The sequence below is a fragment of the Balaenoptera acutorostrata genome, chromosome 6 (genome assembly GCF_949987535.1).
Source record: "Balaenoptera acutorostrata chromosome 6, mBalAcu1.1, whole genome shotgun sequence".
Lineage (NCBI taxonomy): Eukaryota > Metazoa > Chordata > Mammalia > Artiodactyla > Balaenopteridae > Balaenoptera > Balaenoptera acutorostrata.
Window position 1 is genome coordinate 71,532,830 of NC_080069.1, and position 15,332 is coordinate 71,548,161.

Sequence of the window (15,332 nt, forward strand, 5' to 3'; positions counted from 1 at the left end):
GCATGTTTACAGATTCTATATAAGTGATGTGTTTTCTCCTGCAACTTGCTTTTTCCTTTTGGCATATGTTTGTGAGTCATCATCAAGGGTCAGGAAGCTTTTTTAATAAAGGGTCAGATAGTAATTATTTTAGGGTTTGTGAGTCGTGTATGGTCTCTGTCGCATATTCTTGTTTGCTTTGTTTTTTGTTTTTTGTTTAGCAACACTTTAAAATGTAAAAAAATATATATATTCTTAGCTCACAGGATGTACAAAAAAAGGCTGCTGGTTAGATTTGACCTACAGGCCATGGTTTACCCACCGCTGTTCTAAACCATTCATTTTTCAATGCCAAATAGTTTTCCACTCTATGAATATACCACAGTTGATTTTTCCATTTTTTCTGTTGATGGACATTTAGGTTGTTTATAGTATTTGTAACTTTAAACATTCATATTATTTTTTGCTATTCCAGATAATTCTGTAAGCATTCTTTTATGTCTCCTCGTTTCTCAAACGCATTTACTTAGCAGAACTGTGGGTTGCCAGATATGCTGCCCATATGTTATATAGAGTCGTGTGTCTGTGTTTCCCGCCCAGCCACTACAAAACCTGTTGCATTATGCAGTGCTTTTAAAAATAGCCAAGAAAATTTAGTGTTGCTAAGCATTCTATTCAGAGTAACTGGATTTCCTGAAATGCCAGGTTGAAATCATAGCCTAACAAACACTCCTTTTCTCTTTAAGACCAGGCTCCAATTCAATCTCCAGATAATGTTCTCTGATCTCTCAGCCAGACCTGCTCTCCCCGTTCTCTCAGCTCTTATAATTTTTGTCTTTGCCGTCTATTCATTTAGCAGTTAATTGTGATCTGACCCAGGGCTTACAAACTCAGAAACATTCATTGACCAGGCAGGTAAATGAGTGAGGCAGGCCAGGTTGGGAGGGGCGGGGGGAACTAGAATGCACATGCCCTGTCCAAGGCGGTGGCCACCCTTGGCTCCAGCCTCTGGGAGTGTGAGCCCCATGGTGATAGATATTTCAATTTATTTTTCTTTTTTAATTGTGATAAAATTTACCATCTTAGCCATTTTTAAGTATATGGTTAAGTGGTATTAGGTGTAGTCACATTGTTGTACAACCAATCTCCAGAACTTTTTCATCTTGCAAAACCAAAACTCTGTACGTTTAATAACCTCATCCCAATTTTTTGAGTGCAGCCAAAAAGTTAGACTTTTGTATAAAATCACCGCATTTTTTAAAACAAAATACTCAAGAGGCTTCAGTCACTGCCGGTGATTTAACCTTTTTACACTTCTGTTTTTATCCATTATTTAAATCTCTTATTTTTATTTTTAACTTTTAAAGAGTTCCTCTTGCCTCTTCTGCTAGATTTTAGCTCTTTAAGGTTAAGGTCAGCCTGTGTTTCTTTTTGTTCACACACAACCTTCCATAGAGGAACATGCACCACAGATGGGCATGGTGCTCAGTAATGTATGTTGCACTTTGCATTTCTTTCTTCCACTGAAAATGCATGTGTGCTCTAACCTTACTTCCAGTGTGCACCTTTCATTTTGACCTTTACCTTTCCCTTTTAAAAGAGGGTTGGCAAAACAAGAATGCCAAAGAATCTGATAAGGGTCCAACATAAGGTCAGAATGGCCACACATTTTCACAAGGGAGATCTTTTGTTCTTCCTGCACTTTTCTTCTGTTTACATACCTGCTTTAGAGTAAAGCATAAGGGGAAGATATTACAACAGTGGTCCTTCTTGTGATTTTCTCTAAGTAAGAGGGAAAGTGAATTGAAAACCTTTACGTTTGAAACTTCATCGTTGGGGTTCTTTCTCTTTTGAGGATGCCAAACTCATGACTCCGTCACTTTATTTAATCTCCGTAGTTAAAGATGCTGTATATTGATGGGTGTTTTTCATATGAAGATAATTACTTTATAGCAGTTTGCAGTTTACAGAGTGAATTTTCTGATTTGCTCCTGGTAGTGGCCCACAGGTCAGGCAGGTGTATCATTTCCTTTTGCAGATAAGGGAATTGATGTATAGAGAGGTTAAAGGATTTTCTAAAGGCTACACAGCTTGAACCCAGAGACCAAATTCAGCACAAATCAACTGCTCTGTAGCTGCCTTTTCTCTATCTCTATGTGTTTTGACACTCAGTGTTCTCCAGGTGATCATCTAGAAATTTCTCTCCTCTGTGTGTGACCCAGGTTAAAGAGAAATGAATTAGTACTCCATAAAATAGCATCACTCATACTGTTTTATTTTTTCCAAGAGAATGTTTTTGATGGTAGGAAACCAGGAATACAGGGGAGTTGGGGGAGAATTAAATGATATCACATTTTTAAGTAAACATTTTTTAGTTTCATATGATTGTTAGTTTATAAACGTTGCACTCTTTTAAGAATCTTAGACCAACCTAAGTGTAGATTCTAAAATTCCTTAATTACATACTGAAAGGTAGTAAAAGTTCAGTGAATTTGGGCACTAGTCCTTGAGTAGTATTTTTGCATGGATTTTATATGCATCTTGTGTTAAGGTGAAACCATTTCTGCCCAAGCGAGGTACGATGCACTAGTCCTTAAGTGTAGAACCCACAGAGAAGATCAAGTACATTGAAGACTACATTGCTGGCTTCATGCCACCCCTTTTCCTCCTAGACCAAGAAAAAAAAAGTTAATTAAAAATAAATAGCAGCCATTCATAGTTCTTCACTGCATACTCCCCCCCCCCCTTTTTTTTTTAAAGCAATTGTTTTAAAGGTATAAATACCCGAGAGGGTTTTTTAAGGACAGCAAAGTTGTGGAGGTTTTTTAATGATTGTACAAATTGCCCTAAGCTATGTATCATTCTCAGTCTCTTCTTTAAACTGATTAAAGCATTTATCTTCTTTTATGAGTTGGTTAAACCTTAAATAAAGCCACACTAAAAGTAGCCCATATTTGTGGCACTAAATGCCTCTTTTTTCAAAAATGCATATGTTGGGTCTACTTTGGGTCATGTTTACCTTGAAATTGCAAAAGAGCTCCCATCCCCATGAAGTGATGTACATTTTTTTTCTGTCTTCTCCTTTAGTACTGAAATTTTAAGTCATTTTTTCTGAGTGGTTAAAATTTATATTGATTTTGAGGTGGTTAGATCTGTTGCACCTATTTTCTAGCTTTTTTTTTTTTTTTCCTGCACTGAAATTACTAATCTCGTTGTAATCAGTAGGCACTTAAGAGAATAGCAGATCTGAGTATATCATCTCCTGGAGAATTCCTTTCCTTAAGAATGGGGTGTATGTTTTCTTTGAAAGAGACTAGAGTTGAAGTCAGAGGACCAGAGCTAGTGAGAGCCCTTTCACTGACACGGTCACGTCCTCCTGCAGGTCACCTCCCCCCTTTCTGGGTCCCTCATCCTGTAAAGCTGGGTGGTTGGACTGAATTCTTTCTGTGACCCCAGCCAGTTCTGAAGAATCTCTGGTGTTCAGACACACATGGCTTTGAATAATAGGTTTGTTATAAGAAATAGGAATGTTAGAGAGGGAAAGACTAATGATTTTTCTGTTGAATACGTAGGATAAACGAATTTTTAAACAGTGACTTTTCTGTCTTTGCAAATATCACCAAATCTACACAGGAGCTCAGTTGGGGTGGGGATGACATTGCCTTTGTTCCTTAATCAAACAACTAGAAAAGGAGGTTACTGTTCTTGTTAAGTTGATTGGAAATGTCATAGAATGCAATTATTTGTAACTGCTCCATGGACTCTTTCTGCATTTATTTCCCTCCCCCGTCTTTTTGTTTTCGATGTGATACTTAAACAGCCTTCATTTGCCATGAGTAAGTAACCTAACTTTAAAAGCCTTTATCCACTTGTTCTATTTAACAGAGTTTCTTTATCTCCCTTCACATACATCTCATTAGGGAAATTCTAATAAGAATGGTCGTCATCAATGCTGCTGCTGGATTTAAGTGCAGCTGCAAATTAACTGTATCTGCTCAGTGGCCCCAGCAAGCAATGTCCCTAGTAATAGTGGCCTAAGAAATGTTGGTTACAATGAATGAGATAACTCCTTTAGATATATATTTTTCAAGTCCTTGAGCTTGGTCAGTTAAATATAAATGGATTGTTCAGTAATGCTAGTCCCAGTAGAGAGGCAGTTCTGTATTCCGAGTGTAAATTTCTTTGTGCTTTAATGAGACGACTTCAGAACTAGCTGTACATTTTTCATTAAGTACGTTGGGGAAAAGTTATGTATCCTTCTTTACCATTCAGATTCCAATCATAGTTTATTTTAAGCATATAGGTTCACTTTTTGTTTCTATAATTTTACAGGAACTTATTAATTCCTTGCCTAACATAGTAAATGACAAATATGGAAGGAAGGTCCTGTTGTATTTACTAAGCCCCAGAGATCCTGCACACACGGTAAGAGAGATCATTGAAGTTCTGCAGAAAGGAGACGGTAACGCACACAGGTGAGGGACAGTAGAATAAAGGGCTTGGGCCCTTTATTCCTGTGCTCTGATTGTTCATTCGTTTTGAGTGGCATGTGCGTCCATAAATCTACTCACATGTGTACACCTCTCATGCTCCCTCCCTCTCTATAACTCCAAAGGTGAATTCCACTTTTAAGCCTGTAGTTTTGGCAGATTCTTAAAGTTTTTAATCCTGAAAAGGAAATGAAAGCATCATGCCAAAAGAATGCCTCTGAGGCCCAGCACATAGTAGGCGCTCAGGTGTGTGTTTTGCTTTATGTTTAAAGCAACTGGTACCACTTAATCAAGTACGCTAGGGAGCGGAATCCATGAAGTAGTCTAAACATGTGTTGTCAGATATTTTGTTATTGTCGTTATTTGGTTTGGGGTTGGTTTGAGATTTTTTTTTTTTGTATTACACAAGGCAAGCTTCAATTATTGAGTGCTCGTTCTGTGCCAGGCACTGTTCAGATCCTGGGGACACAAAGATGAAAGACAGATATCCAGCCCTCAAACTGCTCATCTACGTGCACAACAGAAATTAGACAACAGAGTGTGGCACAAACTGTTATAAGCCCTTAGAGATTTCTGTGATAATAAAACACCATATTTTCTTTGCTATTTATTTTGCCTTAATTCTTCTTTCAACATGTTACCACAGTAAGAAAGATACAGAGATCCGCCAACGAGAGCTCTTAGAATCCATTTCTCCAGCTTTGCTAAGCTACCTGCAAGGACATGCTCAAGAGGTGGTGCTGGATAAGTCTGCGTGTGTGCTTGTGGCTGACATCCTGGGAGCTGCCATTGGAGACGTGCAGCCCGCCATGAATGCCGTCGCCAGTTTGGCAGCGGCAGAGCTGCATCCTGGTGGCAAGGATGGAGAGGTACTGTGCTATCATGAGACAGGTGGGAAAGCCACAGTGGCTGCAAAAACTCCAATCACTGGGAACATTGCTATAAAGAGAATTTTAGTGATAATGAACTCACCTCATACCCACAGTACATTTGGAAATTGCGAATTCAAAACAGTGCTGTTAACACTCACTGTCTTTTGATGACTCCACATACCTGCAGAGGAAAAACAAAATCCTCTTAATGCTGTCCATGATTGACCCAGGCTGTCTTTCCAGCATATTCTGTGTTCTTAATTTTGTTTTGAATTTGCTGTGGACTTTTGCACTTCTTTCATTTGTATGTACTTCTTTTGTCAACCTCAAGTGCTGCTTATGTTTCCATTTTCCTACGCTCTTCCTGTAGAAAGCCTTATTAATCCTTCCAGGTCCTCGGAATCCTTCTCCGTGAAGTCTTCCTTAATTCCCTCTCAGAAAGTCTTTGCTCTTTCTGATAGCTCCTGCCTATGTTATTTGGGCCTTGTGTTATTCTGCCTTGTATCTTAAGTTTCTTGGTTCATGCACTGGATATGTGCTAGGCAGTGGTCAACACCCCCCCACCCCCAAAAAAGAGAATACCATTTGGGGAAACACAATACTTAAATAAATATGCACACAAATGATTATTTATTGTAGAATAGAGATACGTGCTGTGAAGGAAAACGCCAGGTTCTATGGGATTATGTACAAATGGGAGCCAGCCTGTCCTAGGAGGACTTCCTGAGGCAGTGAAAGCTAAGCTGAGACCCAAAGGACTGGTAGCTGAGTGAAGAAAGAAGATTCTAGGCAGAGAGAAGAGCATGTGCAGCCGCCTTGGAGGAAGGAAGAAGCTCGGCATGTTTGAGAACAGGAGGCTCAGGGGGCTGGAAATCAGTGAGCAAAGGGAAGAGGAAGGCGGAAGCCAGATCCTGCCCGGCCCTCGCCCCGCACTGGGTTGTGAGCTCCTGATGGACCCACATGGATGGGGAGCCCACTGTTTTCTGACACAGGAGATGGGGAAAGAAATGGGCCATGGATCTTAGAGACGCCCTGGCTCCTGCCCTCACAGAGCAGATCCTGTTAACAAATTGGGACGATGCCTGTGTAATGAGAGTCCCTCTGTAAGGACACAGGGCCTGTTGTCTCCCGTGCTGGACAAGGAGAGATCCTAGGGGGTCTCTGTGCGAACAGTCGGTATGGCCCTTGGAAAGGAGTGAGATTAAGCTGAACGATGCTTTCTTGGCCTGCTCATCAGGTAGTGCTCCTCGGGCATCACCTTAAACGATGATTTAAACACCATTCAGCATTAGGTTTTAATGTTTCTGCTGTAGTGTTCTGTCCCATCGGTTTCTTTGCTCCTCAGAATGGCGTATGACAGTCTGGAAAGTGGTTAGCGTGATCTTAAGATGAGCCTGGTGGTAGAGCTGTTCAAACTGGAGCTCACGAAGCTGAATGTGAGCTGCCTCAGTGGCCACGTTATCCTGAATAACCATCTTCATTTCAGTCAGGGTTGGAGTAGATCTCTCGTCCCTCCAGGTGTAGTAGTCATTGTAGGTAAAGACCTCTTAAGCCTTTTGGAACTTTCAACTCGCCTGAGACTTTATCCGTATGTGGTGATATAGAGTGGATGAAAACAGCTTTTTAATTAATATGTTCTTGACCCCTCACAGCTTCACGTTGCAGAACATCCTGCAGGACATCTAGTGCTGAAGTGGTTAATAGAGCAAGATAAAAAGATGAAAGAAAGTGGACGAGAAGGTAGGCTGTGCAACTTGACCTTTTCTTGTATTGGATGTGGAATTTCAGTAATGTCTGGCATCCCTGAACTTTATGCCGGCCATTTAAGTTCAAATGAAAGTCTGTTGAGTTTGTGAGTAAGAAATGATTTAGTGGTTGCAAATAATGCTTTTTCCCCCTGGAAATTTGTCCCCTAGAATCCTTTCATTTTCTTTCCCTTTCCCACCCTCCCCCCCTTTCTCTCTTCCCTCCTCTGCTACTTCAGACTTCAAAACGGGCTTGTCCAGCGTTCTAAAATGCCGTTTTATTCTTTGAGGATGGTGAGAGCAGAGTAGGAGGGCCGGTTTGTGAGTATCATCATCGCAATTGAAAAGCATATTTATCTTTAGTTTTGAGGAAAGGATAAGCAGAAGAAAATTATCCTCATCAGAGAATTTTGAACTGGTGCCTATTTGGCATTGAAATATATATGACCAAAGAGCAAGCCAGTCCTTGGCACTTCCTGGTTTTTCATAAACCTTACAGCTGCTCTGTAGAAACTCAGCTCTCAAGAGGAGGACAGCATCTTTTATTTATTGATGAGTGAAAATTTGCATATCATTCCCCTCTCAGTCCTGTCTTTGACCAGACCTTCTCTTTCTAAATTCAAACTCCATCTGGTATTTTAGCCACTAAAGAGGCTTCCTCCCACTGAGTTAAAACAGGTTGGGCTTTCTATTACTGTGTCTGAAAAAAGTGACAGATCATGAATTTATGTCTTGAGGCAAGTTGCAGTTCTAATGGCTAGTGAGGCAGTCAGTATAGTAGTAGAACTGTCACTTCTCACTCTACCTTTAAGAACAGAGACTTGGGCCTGTTCCTCACTGTAAATTTTTTATAAAACAGGAAGCTTCTGGTAATAAATTTTGAAGAAAAAATAATGTATTGAATTATCTCTTTATTATTAAAAAGTTGGTGCATAGTTGAGCTGAGTTTATGTGAGAAAAGTTGTCTTGCTTTTAAAATCCAAGCAATTTTCTAGTGACTTTTCTCCTTATTTAAATTGCCCTGGCAACCCTAAAACACATCTGTTTGAACTTGATGTATTTGTCATTTTCATGTAGCACCAAATGAGTGGCTAGCTGTCTTGGTTATCTGTTGCTGTGTAACAAGCCACCTCAAAACTTAGTTTTCAAAACAACAGTCATTTGGTCGGTGTTTGGTGGAGCTCAGAAGCTCTACTCTGAGTCATCTGGGGCTGCTTGGCTTGGGGTTGGATTATCCACTTTCACAATGGCTGGCAGTGGCTAAGTCCAGCAGCCTTGGTTCCTCTCCCTAGGCTGTTGGGTTTCCTCACAATATAGTGGTTGAGTTTTAGGAGGACAAAGTAGGTGCATGGTACTTTCATGATTTAGCCTCAGAAGTTATTTAAGGGCAGTTGTACTGTACTCTCTTGATTAAGTCAGTCACAAAGGCCCACCCAGTTCGAAAGGAGAAGACATCAGTTCCACCTTTAGATGAGGGAGTGGCACTATTCTAGAAGCGTACACAGACAGGAGATATTGTTGTGGTCACCTTTGGAAAACATTGTCTGCCTCACCAGCTGATTTCTGTCCCTCTTGAGCATGTGCCACGAAGAGTAAAATAGTCACAGGCCTCTTGGCTTTTAGAGGCTCCTCATATTTGGCTATCTTTGAATTTTACGTGCTACCTACCCAAGATGTTTGCCTTTAAGATAGGTAGTCCCCACCTCCATCTGTACCAGATCCTAGTCTTCAGAACTTCTCCTTTGTCCAAGAGTTAGTTAACACTTAGATGGCACAGTGAATAAGATAACACACTCTGAGACCCTGGGAATCAGATGTGCTATAATCACAACAGATGAATCGTATTTTTGATGGGTGAACGAATGTTTAGTATTGTAGAGAGAAATTGCCAGGTGTCCGCCCGAATGGTCATCTGACTGTTAATTGTGTTCACGGCGCCTTCTGAGTGAGCGTTTTCCTTGAGGGGAAACTTGATTTTAACCAAACACGAGGTGCTGCTGTCAAACATTTACTTCCTGAATAATTTTCAGGTCAGGGTTAAATCATTAAATAGTACAAAGAAATGCAAACATGACCAAGCGAGCATTTTATAAGAAGTCATTGTTTCTCTTGAGTAATTACTGCTAAACATAGCTGAGGATTTGGGTCAGAGTTGAGAGAAATGGCTGTATTAAAAACGTATTACATAAAGCTGAGCTAGAATTTTTAGTGTTAAGTGATACTGGGTGAGACCTCTTTATTAGCTTTCTCATTAAAACATGTTTCCAGCTTTAAGGGTAGTAGAGAGAGAGATTGGGAGTTTAAATCTTGGTATATGATGTTCATTAAGTTTATTTTACAGGTTGTTTTGCAAAAACACTCGTGGAGCTTGTTGGTATGAATAACCTGAAGTCCTGGGCTAGTGTCAATCGAGGAGCCATTATTCTTTCTAGGTATGTAGAACGTGTGCCTTTTTCTGCTCAGGGCCCTCGTCCTCAGTGCCCGTGAGCGCAGAACATGCTTCCTTCACACACACTTCTCAGTTCTCATGTCTGTTTCCAATAGTCCAGCATTCCTGTCAGTTACTCTTGGTCTACACAAGTGTATTAGAGAGCAAATGTAACTCTTTCCATCAGTCCTTACAGTTTTCTTCATATGCCCTCTTTTGGATGGCAAGCATCATAAAATATGGCATTCACAAGGCATCATTTGATTGTTTCACCACATTTATGGTTTTGACCAAAGTTTACTTGTATTCTTTTTTAATGGATTAGTTTTGTTCCTGTAAAAACTGACAGAGTTGTTTTTCAAATCGTGACTGACTTTACTGACTTTGTTTTCAACTATTCTAAAAGGATTCGAGAAGCATTTGCTATTAAAGTCTACATGCTAATTAATCTTTGTTTCTAATTAAAATGATAGAAAACTGATGATTTGTAAATTGAGACATATGCTTAACTTGTATATTGTTGTTTGGACATAGGTTGAGTTTATAATTTACAGGTCATTGAAATTTCCATGTATTCTATTCCCAGATAAAACCCTTTTATTAAGGATATTCATTTTAAAATAGATTTGTGTGTTGTTTTGAAGTAATCACTGTTGATTTTTTTCACCCTGCTGTGTTATCGAGATTTGGAAAAACAGTTACCAGTCTCAGCTTGAATTTCCCACAGTATTTCACATGCAAGTTACTATGCAATTTAATTTGTATATCTTTATAAATGTTGTAGGCATTTCTTCAATATATATTTTGATTTGGTACACATATACTCACAAATGCGTACATTCCAAATGGGCATTCATTATTTTTAGGTATATCAGTATCTCCAAATATATGGGTGATACAGATCACTAGTTTATTTCTCATTAAAATTAGCTAATTTTCCAGTTGATGTTGAACAGCCAGAGTCCATTAGCTGAAACATGAACTTTTTTGACATGAATTTCTTTATTGGGCATTTGGAATGTTAACACCTACTGACACATTCTTTCATTACACTCAATTAACTAAAAATTCTGGCAATGCCGTAAAATTAATTTTTTTTTTAACATCTTTATTGGAGTATAGTTGCTGATTCACTTTGTTATACAGCTATATGTATACATATATCCCCATATCCCTTCCCTCTTGCATCTCCCTCCCACCCTCCCTCTCCCACCCCTCTAGGTGGTCACAAAGCACCGAGCTGATCTCCCTGTGCTATGCAGCTGCTTCCCACTAGCTATCTATTTTATATTTGGTAGTGTATATATGTCAATGCCACTCTCTCACTTTGTCCCAGCTTACCCTTCTCCCTCCCCATGTCCTCAAGTCCATTCTCTACGTCTGCATCTTTATTCCTGTCCTGCCCCTAGGTTTATCAGAAGCAGTTTTTTTTTTTTTTAGATTCCATGTATATGTGTTAGCGTACGGTATTTGCTTTTCTCTTTCTGACTTACTTCAGTACTTCAGTCTGAATGACAGACTCTAGGTCCATCCACCTCACTACAAATAACTCAATTTCGTTTCTTTTTATGGCTGAGTAATATTCCACTGTATATGTGCCACAGAACCAGGAAGAAATAGAAAATATAAACAGACCAGTCACAAGCACTGAAATTGAGACTGTGATTAAAAATCTTCCAACAAACAAAAGTCCAGGACCAGATGGCTTCACAGGCAAATTCTATAAAACATTTAGAGAAGAGCTAACACCTATCCTTCTCAAACTCTTCCAAAATGTAGCAGAGGGAGGAACACTTGCAAAGTCATCCTACGAGGCCACCATCAGCCTGATACCAAAACCAGACAAAGATGTCACAAAAAAATAAAACTACAGGCCAATATCACTGATGAACATAGATGCAAAAATCCTCAACATAATTAATTTTTAAAGATTGCTCATCAATCAGAGCTCCCCTTGGGTGGGTTTCAAACATGAGAAGGATACTGTAGGTTTATTATGGAATACTCCTTAAAACGGGAATATGAAATATCTGAACATGAAGTATCTGAGGTTCTAAAGGGAAGTGAAACTGGTGATAAATTAATAATTGATTAATATAATAATTATTTTTATTTGGCTTTAGAATATTGTCATGTGCTTGTTTGGCAAAATTCTTTCCTTGTTTATATTTTTCTTTAAAACTCGTGCAGTATGTGTGTGTGTGCGTGTTTGTTTTTGTTTGTTTGTTTTGCTGAATCTTTTTTAGAGTAAGTGACAAAGTGTCATTCTGGGTGAAAAAATCAGCCTTGTATGCAGTCTGAAAAATAACTCAGGGAAGCATAATTCTCTAGCATTTAAATGCATGAGCTCTAGACAGACTGCCTGGGTTCCAGTCCCAGCTCACTGTGTGGCCTTGGGCAAATTATTCAGCTTTTCTGAGCCTTAATTTTCTTGGATGTAAAAGGAGATTAATAATAATCCTAGGTTGTTATGAAAACTAAATGGGATGATGCATACATAATGCTTAGCATTATGTCTAATGCGTGTGTTCAGTAAATATTAACTTGTATCACTATTATGCACTGTGTGACTGTGTGTTTAGCCAAGGTTTATAAAATAAGAACACCTATGAGTCACAAGTCTATTGAGAGGGCACTTTACTTTTCAGCTTTGCAGGTGGCAAGCAATACTTGTTGCTTGTCTTCCACAAGCATGTCCTCCTCTCTGTGGACATGATGGAAATTATTGGGACCAGGGTCTTTCAAACATGCCAAGTGATTTCTTTCTGGGTTGTGTTTCAGTGGTCAGCATTTAAACGTGGTCATGAGGAAGTTGGGGGAGAATAGGAAATTCGGCCCTGGGGTTTGGTGGTTGAGTGCCTGTGACTTGGCCCCTATTTAGAGAAAGGGGCCTCCTTGTTGCCAGTCTGCAGAGCTCTGCTCACCTGTGATAAAGTACGCCAGCAAGGTCTCAGAGAGCAGAGCTGACCTCATTTTGTTGAATGACTCACACTGATCGAGTGGTTAACTAGGAGCCAGGCTCTGGCTAGGTGCTTCAGATACGGGATCACGTGAGCCTCAAAACACAGCCCTGTGAAGAAGGCGGGTTCTTTTGTTCCCATTCCGCAGGCCAGGAAACTGAGTCTTTGAGAATTTAAATAGCGTGCTCTCGGTTGTATAGTTACTGAGTGGCAGAGGCAGGTTTCAAATCTGGGCAGTTAAGCTCCAAGGTAAAGCTCTTTACCCCTTCACTCAATGTTTTGGCAATAGAGTTTGGGAAGAAGGCCATTCATTAACTGCTTATCTTTCATGCCCCCCACCTTTCCTCGTGTACACCTATTCACGCATGTTAATTCAGTCACTCAGTGAGCATTTCTTGCCTGTCTGCTCTGTGTACGTGGTGCCGTGAGATAAATAAAGCACAGGGTCCTTTTGCTCCTGAGCTTTACTAAGTGGAGAAGGAAAGGTAGAATAAATGTAGTAAACAATTCTAAGGCAGGGTGTTCGTCCTAAGACAAAGTGAAAGCAGGACCAATTATGTGGTCTTAGAATACAGGCTACTAGCCCCCATCATTCATCTGATGAATGGGGAAAAAAAAGTATTTATAGTTACACAACTTGTCTCACAAGTCAATGAATTTTTTGTACTGTGTGCGAAGGTAGTATTTGCAGACAATCTAAGGGTTTTTTATGAAATTTAATTTTTTGTTTGTTAATTTTTGTCTTCTCTCTTCAGCCTTCTCCAGAGCTCTGATCAAGATGTTGCAAATAAAGTCAAATCTGGATTGAAAAGCCTTATTCCCACATTGGAAAAAAACAAAAACACCAGCAAAGGAATAGAAATGCTACTTGAAAAACTGACTGCCTAGGTAGAAACAGTTAAGAACAAGTTGGAGTCATTTTTCCTCTTCTGTTTTCCCAGTACAGAAAAGAAGGGCTAGGGTCTGTCTTACTGGTAATTTGGGTGCTCTGTATATGTGTTTCTTCTTTGTATAAGAATCTATTTATAAAATGATGTCTAAAAATGGCCTTTTTAAGAAAAAAATCTCAGCCTTCTCTTTTATCTTGTTGAATAGTAAGCAAATCACAATGTAAAAGGTTTAATTAACAGTCATACGCAGTGGGACCAACCAAATTTATATAAAGTAGTTGCGTGCATTGATTCAGGGGAGAAGACATCTTCAGTGAACAGTAGTCTGAGAGGGCTTCATGGAGGAGGAGGAACCTGAGAGCTTCCTGCTTCAGAGGAAGGCAGGATGTGGTAAAGAAGAGCCACGGGGAGTCCTTGGTGGGAGCAGTGAGGTGGCAGTCAGTGGTTTTGAACTGAACTTCAGGAAGGCTTGGGGCTTGTTGGGTCCAGGGATGGGGAGACTCTACATCCAGGACAGCTGCATTCCTAGCTGCCTTATGGATTGGGTGCCATGTTAGATTTTGTTGGAAACAAGCCACTCCAGGAAGTTAAGATTTGTAGGGGGAAATGTGCTGGATGAATTAGGGGATCATAGTGGGTAGCAGTGTTAAGGTCATCGTCACAGGGAAAATCTTCCTGTCTTTGAAACTGGGCCTTCCAAGTAAGTAGCTCCTTGGAGTGAGACTTTCTCTCTTGGGACTTTCCCTAAAGTAGTTGAGACCTACAGAGTGTGAGTTAGAAGGATACACAAATTTGTTAACAGTGCAGAAGTTGGAATTTAAGTACAAGTAGGATGTTTGAATTTTAAAACTACACTTGGCTTCCAAGCAACAAAGCTTGGAAGGATTGGTAGACCTTGGAAGAATTCATAGCCAGGCTCATGTAGCCCTGCCTATGAATACCTGACTGCTTTCGAAACCGAGCTTTGGGGCTTTCTCTAAGTAGCCTGCTGTAACAGGACACCCACTCAGGTCTGTCACTGCAGTTACACCTCAGGAGAACGGCTGTGCCTTTCCTACCAGACCGCTGGGTCCCAGGACTACTCCCAACGCACCAGCTGCCAGGACGTTACCTGCTGCCCTCTCCTGCGGGTGCATTGAACCCTGCAGGAGCAAAAGAGCCGATGCCTGTGATTCCCTTTTGGTGTGGATTCTCCCCCTACCCCACCTCCCCCAACCCCTACCCAGCCAGGTCTAAGGGTAGAGGTGGGACCCTTGGGGGAACTGGGGGCGGGGTGGGAGACAATGGGGAAGAGCTTGCTTTTGTTTGACTGATATATTGCGTGTTTGTTTTCCGTATAAAGGGCCCATTTGGAAAGAGAGGGGGACAGAAATTCTGCTGTTTGTTCCATCTATAAGACTAAAAAAATAACATCCGTAGTTTTGAAAGTTAGAATATTATGAAGCATATAACAAGAGCAGAAATCCTTCTTCTGTCCCACTCCTCCACACGCCTGCCTTGTCCTCCCCAGAAGCAATGACTTTCAGTTCTTTTTAGCTCTGCTAAGTTTTTAAATATATGATTTTTGTGGGTTAAAAAAAAAATCTATCTGTTTTAGGCATTTTCTTTTAACTTCCTGTTATGGAAAAATACAGATTAAGACTCTTCACCACCACTGTCTCCGTACTTCTTTTCTTTCCATTTTCCCAGTAGAATTGCATCATCTTTGATAAATTGGTGTTCAGTTTATATGATTATGTTGACATCAGTTGTTAAATACTGAAGGAAGTAGTCAGCTGTCATGACATTTCCTATACCATTTTTTTTTCCCGGAATGAATAAATTGCCTCATTTATTTTTATTTGCTTACTTTCCTACATTCCTATAATTAATTTTTCTCAAACTGTCCATCAGAATTGCATACACTCTTCTCCAGTAGGCATTTTCCTCTTTTTTCAGCCTGTCAAGGCTCGCGTGTTATTCTGGGGT

The 15,332-nt window shown here is 40.1% G+C and overlaps 1 protein-coding gene across 1 annotated transcript in view; it reads left to right on the forward strand.

The window, feature by feature from the left end:
* PUM3 (pumilio RNA binding family member 3) overlaps positions 1-15,015 on the forward strand; it is a 40,334-nt gene extending 25,319 nt beyond the window's left edge. Inside the window, exons 14-18 of the mRNA XM_007182220.2 lie at positions 4,312-4,454; positions 5,116-5,338; positions 6,994-7,081; positions 9,428-9,518; positions 13,230-15,015. Of these exons, the coding sequence (XP_007182282.2) occupies positions 4,312-4,454; positions 5,116-5,338; positions 6,994-7,081; positions 9,428-9,518; positions 13,230-13,362 (678 nt within the window). The 3' untranslated portion in view covers positions 13,363-15,015. The remainder of the gene's footprint in view (positions 1-4,311; positions 4,455-5,115; positions 5,339-6,993; positions 7,082-9,427; positions 9,519-13,229) is intronic.
* Positions 15,016-15,332: the final 317 nt, after the last annotated feature.